The sequence below is a fragment of the Strongylocentrotus purpuratus genome, unplaced genomic scaffold, assembly GCF_000002235.5.
Source record: "Strongylocentrotus purpuratus isolate Spur 01 unplaced genomic scaffold, Spur_5.0 spur5_scaffold_20, whole genome shotgun sequence".
NCBI lineage: Eukaryota > Metazoa > Echinodermata > Echinoidea > Camarodonta > Strongylocentrotidae > Strongylocentrotus > Strongylocentrotus purpuratus.
Window position 1 is genome coordinate 31,331,950 of NW_022145606.1, and position 26,066 is coordinate 31,358,015.

The 26,066-nt window shown below is 38.9% G+C and overlaps 2 protein-coding genes across 2 annotated transcripts; both read left to right on the forward strand.

Moving 5' to 3' along the window:
- Positions 1 to 6,289, forward strand: LOC115927684 (monocarboxylate transporter 12-like). Its single transcript, XM_030993851.1, has 3 exons — positions 1 to 79; positions 3,665 to 4,570; positions 6,144 to 6,289. The coding sequence occupies exons 1-3, from the start codon at positions 1 to 3 to the stop codon at positions 6,287 to 6,289; spliced, it is 1,131 nt and encodes a 376-aa protein (XP_030849711.1).
- Positions 6,290 to 12,317: 6,028 nt separating this feature from the next.
- Positions 12,318 to 20,735, forward strand: LOC115927685 (monocarboxylate transporter 12-like). The gene is made up of 4 exons (XM_030993852.1): positions 12,318 to 12,685; positions 12,944 to 13,084; positions 17,673 to 18,653; positions 20,477 to 20,735. Exons 1-4 carry the CDS (start codon positions 12,511 to 12,513, stop codon positions 20,620 to 20,622), a joined length of 1,443 nt encoding a protein of 480 aa, XP_030849712.1. The 5' UTR covers positions 12,318 to 12,510; the 3' UTR covers positions 20,623 to 20,735.
- Positions 20,736 to 26,066: the final 5,331 nt, after the last annotated feature.

Below are 26,066 nucleotides of genomic sequence, written 5' to 3' on the forward strand. Positions count from 1 at the left end.
ATGGTCGAGCGTCTGGAGTCAGATTATGCTACTGTCGGATTGATATGTAGCTTGCCTGGAACAGTTATGTACCTATTAAGTAAGTCAAATGTGTTAAATATATACATGCTTTAGGTAATAGTAGTACTAGTGGTGGTTAGCAGTAGATGTAAAAGTAATGATGATAACGATAATTATACTACTACGTATGATCCTCATCGTCATCATCATCATCATCTTCGTAATTGAAATATTATTAATAATAATAACAACAATAATAAGAGTTATATATTGATGATGATATTTAGGGTAATAAAATGATAAAGACTCTTACCATACTAACGACAACTTCAACAACTAAAATATTAATCGTGATAATAACAATCATCATGATAATCATCATTGTCATCATTGGTCAAAAGTAGTAGTAGTAGTTATTATTGCTGTTCTTGTTGAACATTAGTGGTAGGCCCGTAATAATGAATTAAGATGGTTATTGCAAGTAAGGAAAAGCATTACGAATTGCATTTGTTCGAATTCCCTTATAGGTTCCCACTCACTTTATCTGGGTAGAAAGTGGCAAATGTAAATTGATATCTTGCCAAAGGATATTACCGGGGGAAATGCAGGGGGTAGGATCTACACCCACCCCACCCCCCCCCTCCCGTCCCATTCCACCTGCTCTTCATCCCCCTCGTCCTCCTTCTCCTCTACCTTGAATGGAATTCCTTATTTATTTGGGTAATTGTCACCTCATATTCGGGCAGCAATATGGTATAATCATGTTTTCATGTACCTCTGACATTTTGATGATGGGGAATTCGTAAACGTTTCTAAAAACTGTGTTTTTTTTTTTACACATAATTACCTCATGTGTTTCCATTTTTGTAACTTTAATTTAACATCTTTTCTCCTCTTTTCTCAACATATCAGGTCCTTTTGTAACACTCGTTCTGCAGAAGATCAACCATCGTTTTGTCGCTATGTTAGGCGGAGTGTTGTGTTGATCATGTATTATTGCCAGCGCTTTCTTCAAAGACACAGTTACTGTAGGAGTCTGTCTCGCCTTATCAGGTAAGCTAAATATCTTTTAGTTTAGCTATGTAATCGAATATTTTATTATGTAGCTCACCTGCCCTGCATGGTAGATAGATAACCATACATACGGTAGCTTATGAAGGTGCCAGTCTGGGCTGCTATGAATTAACATGACTATGACGTTATGAACGTCATCGGCATTGCTCAACTTGCGCTGCATGCAAAGCAATGGACAGCGGGAGTTATAATTATGTAGCAGTCCCATATGTATTTACTCATCATTTTCGTAATTACATACGCACCATTTCGTAGAACTATCATTCAGTATTTTTCACTCCAGCATTGCACCAGCCTATTACCAAAAGAATATATGGAACTATATATGACTTAAAAGTGTGATTCAATTAATATTATGTCAAATTAATTCATAAGAAATAAATCAGTCAGAGACAATCTTTCTCAGTCAAGCTATCGACTTCATCCAGCCTCTCACTAATTCATCCATCCTAGGACCAACTCCATCCAGCCGGGCGGTCGCCGCCTGAGCACCGACCTAATCTAGCGTTCAGCGTCGAGCGATTTAGGTCAAACCATGGTCAAACATCGAAGCCGCTAGGTCAAAGGCTGCCGAGCGACTTTAAACTCGCCGCCCAGTGACCAACTGATAACCCAGTGGCGAACACTCGGCGCCTTTGACCTAGCGGTTTCCAATTTTGACCTAAATCGCTCGACGGCGAACGCTCAATTAGGCAGCCCGGGCAACGAGCGTATTTTGGGCGGCGAGTAAAAAGTGAGCAGGCGAAACCGAATTTTAACTCCGCGCTAAAACTTCATCGGCAACCAAACGCGATGCCCTAGACAAACAATCGGTACCCGGGTGGTCGCCGCTCCGCGTCCGGGCAAAATTGGCTGAAAAATCACCTCCCAGCCGCCTTACATGGTACTTTTTTGGGTTGTTACAATAGCTTAAGTTGAGCGATTAGGATAACGTATCATGGCGTCATAGATCATATTTGTTCATAATCGCACAGCCTGGCACCTTTAAACGCAAAGGCCAGAATTCACAAAGGAGGTTTGTCGACAGACCTTTGTTTCGACGCGTTTCAAACTTTGTTGTACAAACCTTGGTTTGAAACGCTTTGAAACGCGTCATATGACGCACATAAACCTACGTTTGTCGACAAACCTCCTTTGTGAATTCGTATTATCTATATTGAGCCAAACTGCGACCGAGTTGGCCAAACTCTCCTAAACCGTAGCTCTGTGTAGGTATTGCAAAGAGCGCCATCTCACAACGTGATTACTCAGCTACAAGCTATTGAATAGGTTTGACGGAAAACGCAATAATCGCCATCAACTTTTGAATAAAAAAAGCTTGGTATTCCTATTCCGGTCTCATCAAAATAATAGTTAGTATCATTATTATTGTTCTAGCTAGTATATGTATTAGTAGTAGTTATATACTTCACTTAAGTAATCAAGCAATCTGATTGGTCGAAATTGCATTCATAAACTTTAACTGTTCCCGAAAATTCCCAGTAACCATGGTTAAAACAGTTCAAAATCCCAATAACCATGGTTATTGGGAAAATAGGTCAGTCTCCATGGTTACCCCATAGGTTTACATGTTAAAAGATGGTCTGAGTGATCGAGGATACCGTACGTGTGCGAAGAATTGGTCGGTAATTTTAATACAATTGAATCTCGATCGATCTTACCGACAATTTTATCTTGCATTGTTGACATTAAGACGAAAATAAACTTCCAAAAACAAAAAAACAACATCTGCCGATAGATCTTGATCTAAATTCGTGCCAATATGCATTGCAAAAGTAAAAGAAGGTCCTGTTTAATGGAGCAGCCGCGAAGCTTCCACCACGCGAAGCCGTTTTCAATCCATTTTAAAGTATATATTAAAAAAAAAACTGCTATGTATGATAGCCGAGCGGTTTAAGGCGGCGGTTTTCGTTACATCACCTTTGGTACGCAAGAGATCGAATCCCATCTTCGACAAAAGTTTTTTTTAAATTTTATTTCTTTATTTTTTTTTCGGCATATAAAAGTATTAATGACTGCTTTAATATTCGAGAAATAGTTGTTTTTATACGCTCTCGGGAAGGTTACAATTGGGCTATTGCCCTCGGCACGCCTCGGGGCAATAGCACAATTCTATTTCTCTCAAAGCAGTCATTAATACTATATTATTGTAGGAGTAGGAGTATAGTAGTAGTAGTAATAGTAGTAGTAGAAGTAGTGTTAGGTGTAGCAGTATCATTACTACAAGACAAGACTTTTGAGAGAAGCATTGAATGTCAGCTGGGGGGGGGGGGGGGGGGGGACTATATTATGGAAAATATAGAGTTGTATAGAGACACAACGCCAGAGGACTGAGGGAATGCCGCCTCCGTTCCAGAGGTCATTGCTGGAGGAGCAAGGGTGAAATGATTTCACAAATGCTCTTCTGGCAGCCTTTAAGGGACAAACGTGCCAGAGGTTGAACAGCAGTTAGAAAGAAGAAGGAACTTATCTAAGGGCAGGCCACTCCTAAAGATCATGGAGACTAGAACTGAATGGAAATGGAGCAGTGCGAGTCCGTTTTATTTCTGTTAATAGTAATAATTGTCATCCTTTCATTTTTTTCCCGCAGGTGTTGGCATGTCAATGACCTATATGCCCATGGTGATTGCACTGAATGATTTCTTCAGAGAAAAATTCGTTTTGATGAACACAATCACGTTGTACGGCTACACCGCTGGATCCATGCTGCTCCCTATTGTAACTGAAAGGTCATTCGAAGCATATGGCTATGTAGGGGCTTTTATTATCCTTGGCGGTATCGCTTTTAACCTTGTCGCGTGCGGTGCAACGATACACAAGGCACCAAGAAACGCAGCTACAAATGAAGTCAAAAGTTATAATGAAATGAATGAGAAACAGAAGTGTCTCTCTGAAGGAGAATCCTCGAAGCAAACAGAAAGCATCCATTATCATGAGGAGGAGGAGCAAGAGGATAGTGAAGAGTGCGTCTTGGAGGAAAGGCATTTGATTCAAAACGAGAGACGTAACATCAATAAACAGGATACATCACCGAATGCGCGCTCATCTTGGACAAGCTCCGTCTTTCAAATCGGCAAACGGTCCTGTGGACTATTAAACGAACCACTCTATCTCTTCACCATCCCGATTCATTTCTTGTACATGTTCTCTATTTATGCGTGGATGCTGTTTCTGGTACCTCACGCTGAACACCTGGGAATCCCTCCTTCTAAAGCAATCTTCCTTTCCACAATTGGCGGCATAGGTGGCATCATCGGTCGGACCATTTTCATCATCCTCGTCGGCAAAGGCATCAATGTTTATATCGTCTACATCGCCATAGTCCTCATCGGCACGGCATTATTTCTGCTGGACTTCATCGGTTCTGCTTACGCGGTGCGTGCTACCTTGGCTTTTGTCCAAGGTTTCTCCTTCTTCATCGAGGATACTATTATGTCCAGTTTATTGAAAGATGCAGTCTTTGACGATCGGAATTTTAACATGGCCGTGTCTCTCAGTTTTTTTTTGCGCAAGGGCTAGGGGCGACATGTGCAGGAACATTTACAGGTGCGTAATTCATAGCTAGATTCTTCTTTTCAAACATGATGAATCTTTGAGAAATCAACTTAAGTTCGATACCCCATTGTATGTATTGTCATTATAAATTATTTTTCGGATTATGGACTGACAACTCTGGGAGGCCCCCTCAATATTTTCGGAGATAGCGCCTTAACCGATGGGAATTTTGAATTTTCTTCCAAGTCTTACGCACATTTGATACCATTTTCGTCGAAATCGGATATACCTGTAAGGTGTTACATAACAATTAGTATGCGCATGACATCAAAAAGTGCCAAAATTGCAACTATTCACGTACAAGTAGAAATGTGAATACAGGTTTAGAGGTATTTCTTCCTAAGTGGGAGATATGAATTGATATCAAATTGTTTTTAAATATTTCTCAAAGTAACTTGATGTATTCCAGAACAAAAATACATTAGAAATAAAACAATAGATATAATACGAAATAAAAAACAACCAAATACATAAGAAAATAAAATGATGAATTTCGAAAAAAATTTCTTCAGAAAAACATTTTGAGATGAAGCTTTTGGAAAACAGAGATACATATGACTTGAAATAGGCTTCTGAAGACCTCATTAGCCTTGTATAAAAGTTGTACCACAGGATTGTCCCAACATGATTAGAGCATATGTGTTACTAATATATCTAATCTCTAAGTTCTTTAATACCTTGTTGTGCACTTGCTTGGCAGTGCATCACAATAAACCTCCTGTCTTCAAGAAAGAAGCGTTTATCCCCACCATGCACTTGTTGGTTGATCTTCACACCTAAACATACTTTCCAACAACGAAAACATCACTAAAAAGCTCAAATAGGCCCAAATATTTGAAAATCGCATACAATTTGCTTAAATTATCATTAATAATTACATCAAAATAACTAGTTTGTGTTAGAAAAGAAGTTTCACATAAATAGTGAGTTTCAACATTAAAAAAATGGAGTCTGACAATTTTTTGAATGATTCTAGTTCCCTGTACATTTCCAGATTTGATATTCATGAATGCGTAATTTGCGTATTCATAATTTATGCCAATTAACCTATGCATTTTCAAATATCATAACAATAATGAAGCCACATGAAATTGAGAAGAAGGAAACATTTATCCAATACATTTTCAACATTCTTCGCTATGTAATGTAGAGTTTTCTGTAAAATTAGCATTTTGCATAAGCAATTAGGCTATAACGACACAAATTTGCATATTAGGACAAAACTAATTGTACTATCTTGTTCCTTACGGAAATATCTACAAACATGCAAATGTTCGTGTTCTTCGGACATTCAACGACAGAGATCATAGGGGGGGGGGGGGGGGCTCCCCCCTCCCCCCCCCCCCCAGTTAGGTGCTCAAAATAGCCCAGTACAGTAAGGGTTAAGCTATGATCGTGCCCCCATACGCATGTCTACATAGGTTTTGGTCAAAGCTTTGTCTTTGTACGCTTTGCTATGTTAACATTACAAATCCCTGACAAATACATATAATTCTGGTATGATCATTTCCTAGGTTATCTGTTTGATGTCACCCAGTCATTCACGATGGTGTTCATCATCGTCGGCTTCATTCACGCCGTCATGGTCGTTAATCTCTTCATCGTATGGATGCTCATCAAGAGGCGACGACAAGATGTCAGCTCTTATTTTGACCATTGAGGATTTAGAGGAGGAGGCAGAAACTTCTACCTATCCTCCTTCCTTTTAACATAAATAAAGGAGGTGCCCTTAACAAGTTGATACCGAACAACCGATTAATATTATAATAACTAGCTGTTTTTTTCCATGATTATAAACTATCTGTTTTAATTGGTTTTAGTTTACATATTTAAAATGATAATGGTTATTGGTTATCTATGAGTCGGGGGTATACCCTGTAATTACTTCCGAACTTTTACTCAAGGTTTATATACTTCGCCATGTTATTGGGACATTTTGTATGTTAACTTTGGTTTCATTGACAAGACTGATAACCTTTAACGGAAAAAGAAGAAGTTTGGAACCGATTGTGACTGGCTGCCTGCCTGACACAGCAGTGGACTGATATTTTTTTTCAGGTCGTTCAGGGTATTGTCAGGTTGACCTTACGCCTGGGCGCGGCTTAGTGGTTGGTTAGTAACGATTTATAATGGCTAACTGTATTCCCATGAATCTAAACCATATGTTTTGTGTGTCTAGTTTACTCATTGAAAATGGCCCTGGATAATGACATGGTTAATATGCATGCATTTATCAAAACAGGGTTTTGGAAACGACACAAATATTATGATTATTCCAAACTATTTGATAAGTAACTTCTAAATTGTCTGGGTTAATAAAACTGAAATAAGCTTTCAACATTCCTTTATTCAACATACCACGCCTCAAAAACATGGTTTTTCCCAAGGTCACTTATTGAAATGTGTGAACATAACATTGACGTAATTCAAACCCGATGTCTATAGGACAAACAGGCCCGAATTCACAAAGGGGGCCTGTTGACAAACCTAGGTTTATGTGCATCATATGACGCGTTTCGATAAGTTTCTGACCAAGGTTCAGACAATTCTTGGTCTGAAACGCATCAAAACGCGTCATATAACGCACAGGTTTGTCGACAAACCTCTTTCGTGAATTCGGGCCAATGTGCAGGGCTTCTCAGAGTCCAGACCACCCGGGAGGCTTTTGTTCCTTCTTTTTAATCCTGAAAGGGCCGGGGCAGGATCCACCGCCCGGCCACCTATCTTTTGATACCAAGTTTATATAATTTTTACCAAAGTAAAGGCAAAATTCGATGCGTAGCATGCAGCACAAATGAACATTTCGCTATTAACATTATGAACTGTACACAATGCAGAATTGTCAATTTGTGGATATTTGTAAAGTTCATTAGTAATCATTTGAGATATAGATATTAAATTTTATGAACTCATTCTTTGTGAGATATTCTATGTTTGCTAAGTTAGATTATTTACCTGTTTTCGATGGCCGAGATTCTAAGAGTGCACCCCCCCCCCTACCTGTCCCGGCTGAGAGAGTACCAACATAACCCTGCACTTTTAGGCTTAACCTGTAACAAGTCACCTTATATCGGATAAAGACCCACGCGTCTAAAGCAAGCCTTTTTCCAACAGTACCGGTATATCAGTTCCAGTGGCTGATGCAGGGGGCCCAGGCCCCCCCCGGGAAACGATTTTCCCCCTTTTTTATGGAGATGCCCCCCCCCCCCCTCCTGGCGCTCGAGTGCGGAGGGGGGGGGGGGTGCAATTTTTCAGATTTTCAAAGGCATCCTAACAAAAAATTGTGCACATTACCTCCCCCCCCCCCCCCCCCCCCCCTGAGCAAAAAATCGGCCGGCACGATTTTCATATTTCAGCTCACTAAATTCAAAATTGATTTCAAATTTGGGCCCCCACCCCTAAGAAATCCTGGATCCGCGCCTGATCAGTTCCATGACAGCAATTTTCGAGGAGTACATCATCTGAACATTTTGCCTCGATATCTTTGTCTTGCAATCACGCCATGCATGCTGTATTATTTTCCTTTTTTACCAGAACTCAAGACTTTAAGGCAGCTTACTGCCGGAAAAATGTACATCTTTTACCAACATTTTGTCCATTTGTCAACCGCTAAATGTTATTATTCTTAAATAACTGAGCTACAATTGTTCCCCTTTATTAATATATGGCACCAAATATAATTTCATCACAAAGAAGACGAAATACCTGATGCATGGCTGATCTTCAAAGAAACGGAGTTAAGTCTTTTGTCAATTCTGTTTGTTTCTACGGCAGGCAGCCAGTGAAAATGAACTCGTTTGATCAAATTATGGAAATGCAAGCATTTTTAAAAACAAACAGAACTTTGTTATTCCTGGCTCATTTTTCCTAATTGAGGTGTCATATGAAAGGGCAGAAATTGAACCTTCTAGAAATGTGATTTTCTTTTCGAAATGCAGATACCGCCCGTCAAATTGGTTTCCTCTCTTCAATTTTTTTTTAAATCACTCATGCGTGAAATATGCATCATAAGAATTGCATCAAATCAAAGAGGGGGATCTAAGCTTTCCAAATATGTGTCACTTATTAATTATAATTGTGATGAAGTTATGATAAAGCATCGATAGTTCTAGGTTTCGTTTTTTCTGGGACGCACTGTACAGTGTAGCTTACGTTGTGCCTTCTCTATCGTTTATTCTACCCGTACAATATATTGTAAAGCTTTGCATGAAATCTATTTTATAATAACTGTTGTTTTGAATTAGACAGTGCCAGTTGTTACACTGGGAATTTATTATCGGTGTATCTTTGACATCGGATAGACGGATACTAATAAATACCTCTTTGGAATTATTGGCACAAAATATATGTTTCAGACTTATGTTTTTAGTGGATCTCCGTGTTTGATAATCTTTAATAAATTGAACCGGCGCAGACATATAGAAGGCCTGTGACATATATCTGTTTTTTCATTTTCGCAAGGACTATTGTACATCAAAGGGCAGAAATACATCTTAGTTTCCAGATTACCTGCGCTTTTTCTTTCGGGAGAGGATTCTTTCGAGTCGATTGTTCTAACATAGTTGAAATTGTGCTTTATTTATATGTAAATAATTCGATATGTGCAGCTCTTTGTAACTGCAAAGAAAAGGCACAAGGCTTTATTCAAATCCTTATCATTTGAATTGGATTGGAATAATAACACTTCTACTTTGAAGGTAAAATTGTCATAGCAAGCTCTATTGTGTATTCCTGTGTATGTGATTGTTGTAGAAGCAAGTTCGTGCCATAAGAAGGTTTGTTCTACTTGTTAATGGTACTGTGATCGGTAAATGTGTCTGTGTTCTTATTACTACTATGGTTGAGTGGTATGTAACACGCCTGCGATGATTATCCTCCTATTATGTAAGCAAAAGTGTGATATGTCTTTATAATTACGTTCCCAACATATCTATATTGATTACCTCATCTATACACCGATTCGGTTTGGGGGTTTTATGTACCTGCCCGCCGGTGGCGGCGCTATAACTGGGGGGCTTTTCCGATCCAGCTGACAGTACAGAGAGCTCGAGAGCGGTTACTAGCTAGCGGAGCAGCGACCCTGGCCGGCCTGGGCGAGGTTCGGTATAGGTATAGCATACCCGTTGCAATGTAAGCTAGCTAGCTGCAGTCAGACGCGGTTGGTTGGTTCTTCGTTTAGATGGCGCTCTTCAATCTCAAAGATTATTTGCGCCAGTCAATTTCGTGTATAGCTTTGGCGTGGGCTTCGGAAATCAAGCCCACGAGCGACTTTCCTTGGTGAAATGAAATTAATAGTGATATGGTTTTATTTAAAAAAAAAAAGAAAAAAAAAAAAAAGGCTGCAATATTAAAATTGCATAAAATGCACAGAAAAGGCGAGATGGGAGTTAGTTGCAATTGTTCATGGAAAAACCGCAAATACTTCATTTTATATATTATTACAGGATCGACATAAGTTAAGGGGATCCCTGATAGCTTTAAAAGCTATCTAAAACGATTAGTATCGTATATGTAACCCAATAATTCACGAGTAAAAATTGGGTTAGACATCAATAATTGTTTCAGATTGGGGTTGTTCAATTTAATCCTTTCTTTTAAGAGACGTCTATCTTTGTCGTATTTTGTACAATAGAAAATAAAATGTTTAATTGTTTCATCTTCATAAGGTGACGCCAGTTATGGCGTCACCTTATGACGGCGCACTTCCACCAGAAGTCGCCCGAATCGGTGTATAACGTACACTACATCATTTTACACTGCACGGAAATGTATACCCAAACCTTCAAACAGTCCTATATACATTTACATTCCATATAAATACTATTATTGCCCATCACTTATTTATTCAATGAACATTGCCATGATATGCAATCATAATCCAACTCTTGAAATATACCTAAAATCAATGACGGATTCCGCGTTAAACGGATTTTAAAAGAAATTGATCTGTGTAGAAGATAAAGGCCTAGCGAGGTGCATGCAACAAACAAAGGTCAAGGTAGCAATTGTCGAGTTACAGTTAAACTCCGATGAATTTGATAAATAATAGATTTCCCAAACCAGTCTTTAATAATTCCTGTTGAATATAAGGGGCCTTTCATTGGGAATAACAAAGCCGATACTGGCCAGCGATTCACAGACTTTGACCTATATAATATGCATTCATTCAAGCATTGCGTTTCGATTTCCATTTCGTTGACGTAACTCTCAAACTAGGCACAGCCTACGTCTACACGTTAAGTTCACCGTCCATTTCCGCGATAAAGGCCAATCGCTTTTATCTTTGGCACTGATTTTAGTACAAGTTTGATAATAATTTTGTTCTTGAATATTTATACTTTATTTTGTTTAGTATTGATTTAGAGGAACACGTAGATATTTCATGTAGGTTCTATTTGATGGGAAGCTGATGAAATATATAAATATAAGGAACTGCTTTGCCACGAGACTTTTTGCTTTAGGGCCTATGTCGGGTAGCAGGGTCGCGGCAAATTCGGCCCCACATTGATCCACCACTGATTACATTGCCCAGACTCTGTTCCTCTTCTGCATAGTCGTCATTCGAAATTCCGATGAATCTTTCGTTTTTTCTTCAATGCAGTCATAAATAAACAATTACATTTTTAATAAATGTATGCCTCCTTACATAGGGAATCATGAAGCCCATACTCTATATCCTTTTTCCCATATGCATTCATACATCCTTTTGCTATGCACATGTATTTGCATAGATAATAATAATATACCTTATATAGCGCATATCAGAATATGAGTCTGTGCGCTGTATACTACGGGTTTTTTTTTTTCTCCTTGTAATCCACGGAAAAACAAGCTCTGCTTTTTAATTGGATTTCTCTTTTCATTTAGATTAGACTTAAATTATAATATACTTAGGCCTGTATATTATATATATCATTTGATGATTTTATTACGTGTAAACAATTAAGATTATAATTACGAACACGTTTAATTTCATATGTTGTATTGCAAATGTCATTTAAAGTTCATTTAACGTACAAATTATCGAGTAATGGACAAAAAGATTATATCAAATGAATTGGATTAAACAAACAATGTCACACAAATCTGTTTTCCCCAAGGTAATCTATTGAAAGGTGCATACATGACAATGGCGTACTCCGTAGTCTTTCATAGGGTATGATACTGCACATCATTCAATTGGTCCCATAGGCATTCAGGCATCCTCTTTCTATTAACACGTATTTGCATGTTGTTGATATTGCAAGTTAATCGTCAATTTTCGCAATACAGACCTACTGCTTTTAACTTTAAAATCGATTGTAGCCCAAATGTCGGTTTCTTGTTGAGGTTCCTGCCAAGTTTTTGATATGTATACGACTATTTTCTAGTGTTCATTTAGATGAACTTGTAGCTATTTCATCAAAACCTGTTTGAAGAGAAGCTGATGGGAATATTAAGAAAGCACATGTACTTTGCCACGAGACACTGTACTGTGGAAATACAGTAGAAGAATCGTCTATTCTTTGTAGCCTACACACTGAATAAATCAACGTGAACCTAATTTTGAAATAATCATCGACTCGAAAAGCAACTTTGGCGGACGTTTGTACGCAGGAGAATGATCTCTTATTTGGTGCAAAATTGTGGAACGGGCCCTATACCTCTTTGGAAGTCAGCTTCATCCGTCTAGTTCATGAAATGTTTGAAGCCCTATCTATTTTGCTAGACAACACTGGATTGTTTTGCCCAAATTGGTCCTGTTTAAGTGAAATCTTGCTTTGGTGACCCTATCATGTGAAGCGATATCTTCAGGGCTAAATAAAATACTTGTTGGATTCGATTGGATTGGATTAATCATACATCTGCATTGAGGGTACACAAGTTATAGCAAGATTCAGTATGTGGTATTGGGGCTACTGGATTGTTGTTGCCAAATCCGTGGTACTTTTTATAGTAACTGGCATCGCGAAGTCTTTCGGTGTTTTTATTCCTACAATGGTCGAGCGTCTGGAGTCAGATTATGCTACTGTCGGATTGATATGTAGCTTGCCTGCAACATCTATGTACCTCTTAAGTAAGTCAAATGTGTCCTCCTCCTCCTCCCCCACCTTGAATGTAATTCCTTATTTATCTGTTTAAATGTCACCTCATATTCGGGTAGCAATATGGTATAATCATGTTGTCATGTAAGTATAACTCTGACATTTGGATGATGGGAAATTCCTAAACGTTTCTAAAAACAGTGTTTACTTTTGGACGTAATTATATCACGTTTTGTTCATATTTGTAACTTTAATTTAGTATCGTTTCTCCTTATTTGTCAACATATTAGGTCCTTTTGTAACACTTGTTCTGAAGAAGATCAACCATCGCGTTGTCGCTATGCTAGGCGGAGTGTTGTGTGGATCATGTATTATTGCCAGCGCTTTCTTCAAAAACTCAGTTACTGTAGGAGTCTGTCTCGCTTTATCAGGTAAGCAAAATATCTTTTAGTTTAGCTATGTAATGGAATATTTCATTATGTAGCTCATGTTGTGCCCTGCATGGTATATAGAGAACCATACATACGAAAGCTTATGAAAGTACCAGGCTGAATAAACATGACTATGATGTCATGAACGTCATGCGCATTGCTTAACTTGCGCTGCATGAAACGCATTGGACAGCGGGAGTTATAATGATGTAGCAGTCCCATATGTATTTCCTCATCATTTTCGTAATTACATACGCGCCATTTCGTAATGATTACAAATATGATTCTAGACGACCCATGTATGGACGAAAATATATTCCGTTATCAATAACGATGAAAATGAAAGTACAAGAAATGTTATGTAGATAAAAAATGAGAGAGGAGCTCGCAGATACGTCATAACGTTGCCAACTAAACTCATAACATTCTTCTTTTTAATTGAATTTTGCTCAAACTTTCACTGAGCTGCTTCTTTTATCAAAAACCAACAAAGGGTGGCCTTCCCCTTTAATGGTGTTGGTCCTAGGATGGGTGGAGTTAGTGATATGATTAATGCATTGGGCTTTAAAGCTGAATTCCATTCATATTGAATTAGGTATCGTTAGAAAGGTTATTTTTAGTTCTTCATTTTTGTTTTTAAGTTCATTGTCAATAAACATAAGGGGAAGGAGATATAATGGAATGAAGTTACGAGAATCAAGTTTTTCTGAGAGAATTTCGTCTACGATACCATTAGGAGATTTGAGCATGTGACGTCATTCCGTGGACTATTCACAACACGGTCACCGCGCGCATTCTATTCGCAATCAGATAGCACTGCAGTGTACATATCAGAGTGAAAGTATAGACGTTATATCGGGATATTAATCATCAGTAAAAATGACAGAAAACAGCTCGGATGAACTCGAAATGATCTTTGAGTATGATGAAGAAGAAGTTAGTAGCAGTGATGATGGTATATAAGTGAAGATGATGGTGAATTGGGCGAATTAAAGACGACGAAAATGTAACGCTGATCGAATCGTGATGCGGGAGTTCAAGCTGCCAGCTAGGCCTACTCCAGGAAGCTCCGACGCCGAGCTTCGGCGGGTGCATAGAGAAACATTCAAACATGCAGCGGGTGGGGCGACATTATCTCAAAATATGCGAAGGGAGTAATTACAATTTTGACTCTAGGTTGCTCGACTTCTCTGAGCATCTGGCTGGCCAGTTGAAATTATAACTTGAAGTACCGGTATTAGTCTTCGATGGGGAAAAGGGGGAGATTCTTCGTCCTACCCCGACGATTCTTCCCTGTTGTATATCGTAGATTCAACATGCATGGCGAAGAGAAAGTACCGCACTACCGCGCCGTCTCTTTGCTGAGTTTTTTTTTTCGATCAGCACTGAGAAATTATTTTCATCTAGACCAGTAGTAATTACAAGCCGAGTAATAATACTTAATTTGTTCGAATGACAGACGTTTCAGCTAATTTATAACCCGAGAAAAACAACTTTATCTCCAAAAAATGTCACGCTGCAATTGCAGCTCAGCTCAGCTCAGCCGTTCGTAGTGCAGTGTTCACTGAACACTGCACTACGAACGGCTGAGCTGAGCTATCGCGAGTTCTCCCCGTGCCGCGAAATTCAAGTTACGCTAATTATCAAAACAAAACATAGGCGAAGCCGGTGTGTCAGGATCTGCAAGACGATCAATTTTACAGTACCAAACGTCAATATTTCAAGGAAACCAAACATCGGGAAGTAACCAATGCTTATATAATTGAAAGAATGTTTATTTCTTGATTGTAAATTCGATAAAACACTTCATTAAATATCACAAAAATTGCAAAATCTACTAACAAAATTACCCATGTTTGTGTACGTTTTTACATTGAAATAATACGTTGTACTTCCGGGTTTAGGAACAGTCCACGGAAATACGTCACATATACTACGTCACGAAGGAGAATATCAACGCTTCCGGGTTCCTCTGCTTACACTTTTGATCTTTCCAAGTCTAATAATAATTTAACAACACATGCAAATTTCTGTCAATCAATCTATTTGTATTCCTTATGTCATAAGCATTGCAACAATAGCAAACATGCATATTTTCACCACTTTCTTCCAAATTCACCTTTAAGAGGCTGGTTGAAGTGGATAGCTTGAATGAAAAGAAAAAAAGTTTTCTTCTTCTGAATTAATTTGACAGAACATCAAGAGAATCATATCATTATGTCAATACAATTATATTATAAAGTCATTCGTAGTTCCATTCATTAAAAAAATATAACCTGGTGCATTACTGGAGCAGGAACACGGAATGATAGATATACGAATTGGCGCACATATATGCTGACGAAAGTGATGAGTAAATACATAACATATGGGGCTGCTAAATCATTATAACTCCCGCGGTCCATAGGCCATTTTATACAACGCCTACTAAGATTCTTGCAACCTCATTGGTCAATTCTTGATCACATGACATGCGCTAAAAGTACCATTGAATGGCATCATTGACGCGGAGTGCAATTTCGTTTGATCCTTTCGCACCATTGCACTCTGACGTCACTAACAATGTACAAAGTATATGGTAAGCTAAGTGACGTCAGAGTGCAATGGTGCGAAAGGATCAAACGAAATTGCACTCCGCGTAACAATAAACATAAAGGTTTGCTGCCTGCTTGATAGTGCGCGCTCACTATCATCAATTTCATTAATTGAAAACAAACAAAAATCGCTGAGATTTAGGCCTAGGAAAACTGTGTTAAGCCCGTTAACGTCCGAGGTGTTGTATAAAACAAATAGTGAATGGTCTTTATTCGTGCAATGGAACAATATTTTGCATTCGGTGAAAGATGAGACGCTCCATTCAACTCGGCTGCGCCTCGTTGAATATAGCGTCTCTTATCTTTCACCTCGGGCAAAATCTTGTACCATTGCACTCATGACCATTCACTATTTGTTTATTATATACCTCATACATAGATTGTCATTCACTGATTGGTCAAAACTATATCACATGTCAAAGAGCATTTCGATATATCAAGTTTTTTATTACGTCATAGGGTTTGATAGCTACTATCAAACCCTGGGATAGGACCCCGAACCCCTCCCGCGACTTGGTTGCGCACACAATTTTTATGAGTTGCTAGGCTACCGCAATCGCGCGCACGGTTACGCGCAGCGCGTAGGAATTCAATACTCTTGCCTTTAATTTTGACTTGATGTTGGATTTTTCTTATTGTAGTGAGTGAATTGCTTTTGATCTCGTTTCCTGATTTTTAAAGCTAGATCTAGACATACAGCTAGAACTAATCATGAATCAATAAAAAGGATGAGGTATATAAAACAAATATGGACTGCTCTGTAATCGGATGATGGTGGGAATTACCACTCCCTCGGTGGTGTTCACACCATCATCCTCATGAGCAGTCAATATTTGTATAGTATTGCACAGCGTAAGTTGAACGATATGGATGGCGTATCATGACGTCATAAATCATATTTATTAATAAACGTCCAGCCTGGCACTTTCATTCGCAAAGGCCCGAATTTACAAAGGAGGTTTGTCGACAAATCTAGGTTTATATGTGTCATATGACGCGTTTTGACTCGTTCCAAACCAAGGTTTGTACAACAAAGTTTGTATAACCTTGGTTTGAAATGCGTCGAAACGCGTCATATGACGCACATACATCTAGGTTCGTCGACAATCCTCCTTTGTGAATTCGGGCCAAAGAATTTGCCCAACAAAAGCCGTATTATCTATATTGAGCCCAACTACAACCGAGTTGGCCAAACTCTCCTAATCAGTAGCTCCGTGTAGGTACAGTTAACAGCGCCATCTCACGACGTGATTACTCAGCTACAAGAACATTACATATTGAAATGGTTTGACGGAAAACGCAATAATCGCCATCAACTTTTAAGAAAAAGCAGCTTGGTATTCCTATTTTGGTATTATCATGATAATAGTTATTATCATTATTAGCGTTTAAGTATTATACAGTGCGTCCAAGAAAAAACGAAACCGAGAATCATCGATGTTTTATCATAACTTAATCACAATTATAATTGATAAATGACACATATTTGGAAAGCTTAGATACTCTTCTTTCATTTGATGCAACTCATATAGTGCATATTTCACGCATGAGTGATTAAAACCAATTTGAAGAGAGGAAACCAAACATTTGGCGGGCGGTATCTGAATTTCATAGAGAAAATCACATTTCTAGAAAGTTGAGTTTCTGCCCTTTCATATGACACCTCAATCTTAAAAATGAGCAAGGAATGCCAAAGTTCCGTTTGTTTAAAGTAGTGCTTGCATTTCCATAATTTTATCAAACGAAATCGTTTTTACTGGCTGCCTGCCGTAGTAGCAAACAGAGTTGACAAAAGACTTAACTCCGTTTCGTAGACAATCAGCCGTAGATGAAAGACTTCATGCATAGCTGATTGTCAACGAAACGGAGTTAAGTCTGTTGTCAATTCTGCATTCTTCAGTAGTAATATTAAAAGTAGTATAGTAGTAGTAGAAGTAGTAGTAGCACTAGCAGGGACGAACGCAGGATATTTCATTTTCATTTTTTTCCCACAGGTGTTGGCTTGTCAATGACCTACATGCCAACAGTGATTGCACTGAATGATTTCTTCAGAGAAAAATTCGTTTTGATGAACACAATCACGTTGTACGGCTACACCACTGGATCCATGCTGCTCCCTATTATAATGGAACGGTCATTCGAAGCATATGGCTATGTAGGGGCTTTTATTATCCTTGGCGGTATTGCTTTTAACCTTTTCGCGTGCGGTGCAACGATACGCAAAGCACCAAGAAACGCAGCTACAAATGAAGGCAGAAGTGATAATGAAGTAAAAGAGAAACAGAAGTGTCTCTCTAAAGGAGAGCCTTCAATGCAAACAGAAGGCATCTGTTATCGCGAGGAGGAGGAGGAAGTGGAAAGAGAGGAGGATAAGGAGGAAGATGATAGTGAAGAGTGCGTCTTAGAGAAAAGGCGTTTGATTCAAAACGAGAGACGTAACACCAGTACACAGGAAACATCCCCGAATGCGCGCTCATCTTGGACAAGCTCCGCCTTTCAAACCGGCAAACGGTTCTGTGGAATATTAAACGAACCACTCTATCTTTTCACCATCCCGATTAATTTCTTGTGCCTTTTCTCCATGTATTCGTGGATGCTGTTTCTGGTCCCCCACGCTGAACACCTGGGAATCCCTCCTTCCAAAGCTATCTTCCTCTCCACAATTGGCGGCATAGGTGGCATTATCGGTCGGACCATCTTCATCATCCTCGTCGGCAAAGGCATCAATGTTTATGTCGTCTACATCGCCATAGGTCTCATCGGCACGGCATCATTTCTGCTGGACTTCATCAGTTCTGCTTACGCGGTGCGTGCTACCTTGGCTTTTGTCCAGGGTTTCTCCTTCTTCATCGAGGATGCTATTATGTCCAGTTTATTCAAAGATGCAGTCTTTGACAATCGGAATTTTAACATGGCCGTGGCTCTCGGTTTATTCGCGGGAGGACTGGGGGCGACATGTGCAGGAACAATTACAGGTGAGTAATTCATAGCCAGCTTCTTTTTATTAAACATGATGAACCTTTGAGAAATCAACTTAAGTTCAATACCTCATTGTATATATTGCCATTATAAATCATTTTTGGATTATGGACTGACAGCATCAATGCTTTGGACTGGATTGCTGTTTGAGCAGCTAAATAGAAAATTTGAAGACAGAAAGTTATAGAGAAACCAGTGTCTCAAGTTCAATTTCCTTGTCGCTCTGCGGCCTCTATTAAGTTAAGAGACGTAGGTAGATTATCTAGTCAGGCCTAATCATACATTTCAAAAGATGACGCACGAGTCTAGTTTAAATTGCCTTAGCTTGATTTTCTCAAAGCTCTTGGTAATCATGTTTAGTAGTACTATTCCGTCACTATCAGTAAACATTTAAAATTATGTGTGGTATTGTGAATGGAAATTGTAAAGCGTGTTCACTGGTCACACAACATAACTCTCTTTTAATTTAGCTACGAGGAAGCAAGGTCACACTGGCAATAAAATACATGATAACAAGAATTTCCTTTTCGTTATTTTATTGAGGTACTGACCTGTACACTAAACACTTGCAAGGTGTTGTCATGCTAGCGAATAAATGATTCAGAATACGAATCACATAAATGAGAATCAAAGATAATGCACGGAGTTTAAATGGTCATGTAATGAGATGGACATGGATAAATGGAATGACATGAATAAAAGCTTACGACTGATAGAAATGGCGTCGAAAGTCCAATGAAGATGATGACGGGTAACACGAAGGAAGGTGCTCACGCGATGATGGTGCGGAGGCTTGATGGCGGAGATGTTGCTTCGTTGTCGTGGCTGAAGAGCCGTGAAGAATCTCAACGCTGACGCTCGTGATGATGATGATGATGATTATGAAGCTCACAGGCGAGAAGGCAGCTAGTCGCTCGATGTCGGAGGCCAATGTTGAAATGTGGACATCAAAGCTGGTGGTGATGAAGGGCAGAGGGTTGCTCGATGGATTAATGAGCCGGCCTTTGAAGTGAAATCATCAGAGTTGCAGTGAGTCGAACTCGTTGATGAAGGTTCAGACGAGCTACAGTGAATCGAGCTCGTGTGTGAAAAGAGCTACCGGAACGAACAAACTGGCAGCTCCCGGCGGATATCAAGAGCCATGTCGGGTCCTGATTTAAACGTTCCACTGCAGGACTGCCAACCCGTTGAAGACGGCAGAGAAAGGGTTTGCGTGCCGTAAAAGAGGTTATAGGCACGAAAGAGAATCTGCCCGGAGAGAAAATCATCAGACGTCTTGCTTGGCTCGACTGAGTTGTAAGCAGGAGTTGTTGACTCGACCGAGGATGTAATAAGCGGGAGTGAATAAAAAAATCGTGTTGTTGAAAATACGCGGGCTGAACGAGTGCACGGAACCACGATGCTCGATTGGAAGTTTAAACACACGTGCTACGAATAATAAATATAAATAAGTACCGTGATAGAAAATTATTATGTACAATATGAATGTATAATAAAAGTAAGGCGAATGAATGAGTCGCTACAAACAGGCAAAGACTTTCGTGAGTTTTAGGTGAAGAGAGTTAGCTATCGACGGCGCTTCTGTATACGAGTCATATATAGTTGAGAGGGAAAGATGCGTCTATGGAAATTGCTCTTGCTCGGTCAGGCAATTCATGTAGCCTCAAATAGTTCGAACTCTGTCACAAAGATCTACCTGGTAGGATACTAATAGGAGTTTTAAAAGGCTATGGTCGAAACTGTATTTTAGCACGCTTTGCAATTTTAATATTACAATTCCCTGACAAATACATATAATTCTGGTATGATCATTTCCTAGGTTATCTGTTTGATGTCACCCAGTCATTCACGATGGTGTTCATCATCGTCGGCTTCATTCACGCCGTCATGGTCGTTAATCTCTTCATCGTATGGATGCTCATCAAGAGGCGACGACAAGATGTCAGCTCTTATTTTGACCATTGAGGTTTTAGAGGAGGAGGCAGAAACTTCTACCTATCCTCCTTCCTTTTAAAATAAATAAAGGAGGTGCCCTTAACAAGTTGATACCGAACAACCGATTAATATAATAATAACTAGCTGTCTTTTCCATGATTATAAACTATCTGTTTTAATTGGTTTTAGTTTACATATTTAAAATGATAATGGTTATTGGTTATCTATGAGTCGGGGGTATACCCTGTAATTACTTCCGAACTTTTACTCAAGGTTTATATACTTCGCCATGTTATTGGGACATTTTGTATGTTAACTTTGGTTTCATTGACAAGACTGATAACCTTTAACGGAAAAAAGAAGAAGTTTGGAACAGATTGTGACTGGCTGTCTGCTTGACACAGCAGTGGACTGATATTTTTTTTCAGGTCGTTCAGGGTATTGTCAGGTTGACCTTACGCCTGGGCGCGGCTTAGTGGTTGGTTAGTAACGATTTATAATGGCTAACTGTATTCCCATGTATCTAAACCATATGTTTTGTTTTTCTAGTTTACTCATTGAAAATGGCCCTGGATAATGACATGGTTAATATGCATGCATTTATCAAAACAGGGTTTTGGAAACGACACAAATATTATGATTATTCCAAACTATTTGATAAGTAACTTCTAAATTGTCTGGGTTAATAAAACTGAAATAAGCTTTCAACATTCCTTTATTCAACATACCACGCCTCAAAAACATGGTTTTTCCCAAGGTCACTTATTGAAATGTGTGAACATAACATTGACGTAATTCAAACCTGATGTCTATAGGACAAACAGGCCCGAATTCACAAAGGGAGCCTGTTGACAAACCTAGGTCTATGTGCATCATATGACGCGTTTTGATAAGTTTCTGACCAAGGTTCAGACAAATCTTGGTCTGAAACGCATCAAAACGCGTCATATAACGCACAGGTTTGTCGACAAACCTCTTTCGTGAATTCGGGCCAATGTGCAGGGCTTCTCAGAGTCCCGACCACCCGGGAGGCTTTTTTTCCTTCTTTTTAATCCTGAAAGGGCCGGGGCAGGATCCACCGCCCGGCCACCTATCTTTTGATACCAAGTTTATATAATTTCTACCAAAGTAAAGGCAAAATTCGATGCGTAGCATGCAGCACAAATGAACATTTCGCTATTAACATTATGAACTGTACACAATGCAGAATTGTCAATTTGTGGAAATTTGTAAAGTTCATTAGTAATCATTTGAGATATAGATATTAAATTTTATGAACTCATTCTTTGTGAGATATTCTATGTTTGCTAAGTTAGATTATTTACCTGTTTTCGATGGCCGAGATTCTAAGAGTGCACCCCCCCCCCCCCCTCTACCTGTCCCGGCTGAGAGAGTACCAACATAACCCTGCACTTTTATGCTTAACCTGTAACAAGTCACCTTATATCGGATAAAGACCCACGCGTCTAAAGCAAGCCTTTTCCCAACAGTACCGGTATATCAGTTCCAGTGGCTTATGCAGGGGGCCCAGGCCCCCCCCCCCGGAAAAGATTTTCCCCCTTTTTTTATGGAGATCCCCCCCCCCTCCTGGCGCTCAAGTGCGGAGGGGGGGGGGGGGGGTGCAATTTTTCAGATTTTCAAAGGCATCCCAACAAAAAATTGTGCACATTACCTCCCCCCCCCCCCCCCCCCCCCCCCCCCCCCCGAGCAAAAAATCGGCCGGCACGATTTTCATATTTCAGCACACTAAATTCAAAATTGATTTCAAATTTGGGCCCCCACCCCTAAGAAATCCTGGATCCGCGCCTGATCAGTTCCATTACATCAATTTTCGAGGAGTACATCATCTGAACATTTTGCCTCGATATCTTCGTCTTGCAATCACGCCATGCATGCTGTATTATTTTCCTTTTTTACCAGAACTCAAGACTTTAAGGCAGCTTACTGCCGGAAAAATGTACAACTTTTACCAACATTTTGTCCATTTGTCAACCGCTAAATGTTATTATTCTTAAATAACTGAGCTACAATTGTTCCCCTTTATTAATATATGGCACCAAATATAATTTCATCACAAAGAAGACGAAATACCTGATGCATGGCTGATCTTCAAAGAAACGGAGTTAAGTCTTTTGTCAACTCTGTTTGTTTCTACGGCAGGCAGCCAGTGAAAACGAACTCGTTTGATCAAATTATGGAAATGCAAGCATTTTTTAAAACAAACAGAACTTTGTTATTCCTGGCTCATTTTTCCTAATTGAGGTGTCATATGAAAGGGCAGAAATTGAACCTTCTAGAAATGTGATTTCCTTTCGAAATGCAGATACCGCCCGTCAAATAACTTTTGGTTTCCTCTTTTCAATTTTGTTGTAATCACTCATGCGTGAAATATGCATCATAAGAGTTGCATCAAATCAAAGAGGGGGATCTAAGCTTTCCAAATATGTGTCACTTATTAATTATAATTGTGATGAAGTTATGATAAAGCATCGATAGTTCTCGGTTTCGTTTTTTCTGGGACGCACTGTACAGTGTAGCTTACGCAGTGCACTCTTAATGGCAGCGAGTAAATTGTGCCGAGTAAAACAAGTTGAGTAACAAAATGAGCAATTCAGTACTCAAGCTGGAGTAAGACCTTGATTTTAGTGGTACTCGTCACCCGAGTAATTTGTTACCTTCGATAAAGAGTAAATCAATGACTCAACATTGAGTACGAATTTCGTTTGTATCAATTTTGAGTAAACTACGGTTGGGTATTACGCTGCGGCAGGTGATAAATAAATCAACATTGATCTCTTACCCGAATTTACCTCGGGTGCGAGTGAAAGTTGGATCGATGGAAAGTGCAACTAGCTGTCAATATGCATGTGACACCTGTTCTACACATTTTTACATAATAGCAGCTGTATGTTCCTTTGTCTACCTAAGGAACTGGATATTTTGTACTCTTTCATTGTCTGTCATGTGCATGTCTCGTGCATGCATGTGCGCGTGCAGAAAGATGCGAAAGAACTGAGATACACTCTTAGAAAAAAAGGGTGCAAAAAAGGGTGCAAAATAAGAGTTTGCACCCTTTACATAAAAATTAACCCTATTGAAGGAAAAGGGGTTAAAAAAAGGGGGCAATATAAGATTTTGCACCCTTCCCACAAAAATGAACCCTATCGACCAAAAGAGGGTGCAAAATAAAAGTTTGCATATTGCATGCATATTCATGATTACTTTCCACGTGTTCACATAAAAATACATTTATCATGATTTGTTAAGCAAATTATGACAATGCACATCAATTTTTTGATTTTGTATTTTCCTTTGGCAATCATTAACCAATATATTATTTTGTCTGATCATGTTACAATTACATTCACGTTTTAGCAATAGATATATTGATTATATGATTACTAACCAAGAAACATCATGCATGTTTAATATGTATTTGTGTACGAGCAAATATTACCAGTATTCCTCGATGATGGGTGCAGGATTGCACCTTTTAAAGGGTGCAGGATTGAACCCCTAAAGGTGCTGCTATTGCATCGGTTTGCACCCCTAATGGAGTAAAAACATGTACTTAACTTAGTACATGTTTTTACTCAATATTGATTGAGCAACTAAGCGTTACCCAGAAAACATACTCAATATTTGAGCAAAAAAATCGCTCAAACAATTTGAGTCAAAACATGTACTCGTTAATTGAGTAAAATTTGGCTCAACTCATGAGCAGTTTCTTACTCGACATGAGTTGATTACGTTTCTACCCAGTACTGAGTAAAAAAGGAAACCGCTAAACAAAGATTAAATATTGAGTAAAGGTTGACTCATTCAAACTGAGTAGATATTTAGTCTTTTATTGAGTAATATTTTTACTCAACAGATGGGAAGATTTGTTACTCAACACATGCTGAGTAAAGTTTACTCAAAAGTCGGGTGGTTTCCTTTTGACCACCCAAAAGAGTAACATTTTGACTCAAAATGAGCAGTTTTTTTTAGAGTGTGCCTTCTCTATCATTTATTCTACCCATACAATATATTGTAAAGCTTTGCATGAAATATATTTTATAATAACTGTTGTTTTGAATTAGACAGTGCCAGTTGTTACACTGGGAATTTATTTTCGGTGTATCTTTGACATCGGATACTAATAAATACCTCTTTGGAATTATTGGCACAAAATATATGTTTCAGACTTATGTTTTTAGTGGATCTCCGTGTTTGATAATCTTTAATCAATTGAACCGGCGCAGACATATAGAAGGCCTGTGACATATATCTGTTTTTTCATTTTCGCAAGGACTATTGTACATCAAAGGGCAGAAATACATCTTAGTTTCCAGATTACCTGCGCTTTTTCTTTCGGGAGAGGATTCTTTCGAGTCGATTTTTCTAACATAGTTGAAATTGTGCTTTATTTATATGTGAATAATTCGATATGTGCAGCTCTTTGTAACTGCAAAGAAAATGCACAAGGCTTTATTCAAATCCTTATCATTTGAATTGGATTGGAATAATCACACTTCTACTTTGAAGGTAAAATTGTCATAGCAAGCTCCATTGTGTATTCCTGTGTATGTGATTGTTGTAGAAGCAAGTTCGTGCCATAAGAAGGTTTGTTCTACTTGTTAATGGTACTGTGATCGGTAAATGTGTCTGTGTTCTTATTACTACTATGGTTGAGTGGTATGTAACACGCCTTCGATGATTATCCTCCTATTATGTAAGCAAAAGTGTGATATGTCTTTATAATTACGTTCCCAACATATCTATATTGATTACCTCATCTATACACCGATTCGGTTTGGGGGTTTTATGTACCTGCCCGCCGGTGGCGGCGCTATAACTGGGGGGCTTCTCCGATCCAGCTGACAGTACAGAGAGCTCGAGAGCGGTTACTAGCTAGCGGAGCAGCGACCCTGGCCGGCCTGGGCGAGGTTCGGTATAGGTATAGCATACCCGTTGCAATGTAAGCTAGCTAGCTGCAGTCAGACGCGGTTGGTTGGTTCTTCGTTTAGATGGCGCTCTTCAATCTCAAAGATTATTTGCGCCAGTCAATTTCGTGTATAGCTTTGGCGTGGGCTTCGGAAATCAAGCCCACGAGCGACTTTCCTTGGTGAAATGAAATTAATAGTGATATGGTTTTATTAAAAAAAAAAAAAAAAAAAAAAAAAAAAAAAAAAAAAAAAAAAAAAAAAGGCTGCAATATTAAAATTGCATAAAATGCACAGAAAAGGCGAGATGGGAGTTAGTTGCAATTGTTCATGGAAAAACCGCAAATACTTCATTTTATATATTATTACAGGATCGACATAAGTTAAGGGGATCCCTGATAGCTTTAAAAGCTATCTAAAACGATTAGTATCGTATATGTAACCCAATAATTCACGAGTAAAAATTGGGTTAGACATCAATAATTGTTTCAGATTGGGGTTGTTCAATTTAATCCTTTCTTTTAAGAGACGTCTATCTTTGTCGTATTT

Bases quoted from the DNA above. Each gene is read 5' to 3' on its own strand.
- LOC115927684 (XM_030993851.1), top strand. From the start codon at position 1: ATGGTCGAGCGTCTGGAGTCAGATTATGCTACTGTCGGATTGATATGT. The intron at 80-3,664 runs GTAAGTCAAATG...TTTTTCCCGCAG, and splicing joins AACAGTTATGTACCTATTAA to GTGTTGGCATGTCAATGACC. The intron at 4,571-6,143 runs GTTTTTTTTTGC...ATCATTTCCTAG, and splicing joins TAACATGGCCGTGTCTCTCA to GTTATCTGTTTGATGTCACC.
- LOC115927685 (XM_030993852.1), top strand. From the start codon at position 12,511: ATGTGGTATTGGGGCTACTGGATTGTTGTTGCCAAATCCGTGGTACTT. The intron at 12,686-12,943 runs GTAAGTCAAATG...TCAACATATTAG, and splicing joins AACATCTATGTACCTCTTAA to GTCCTTTTGTAACACTTGTT. The intron at 13,085-17,672 runs GTAAGCAAAATA...TTTTTCCCACAG, and splicing joins AGTCTGTCTCGCTTTATCAG to GTGTTGGCTTGTCAATGACC.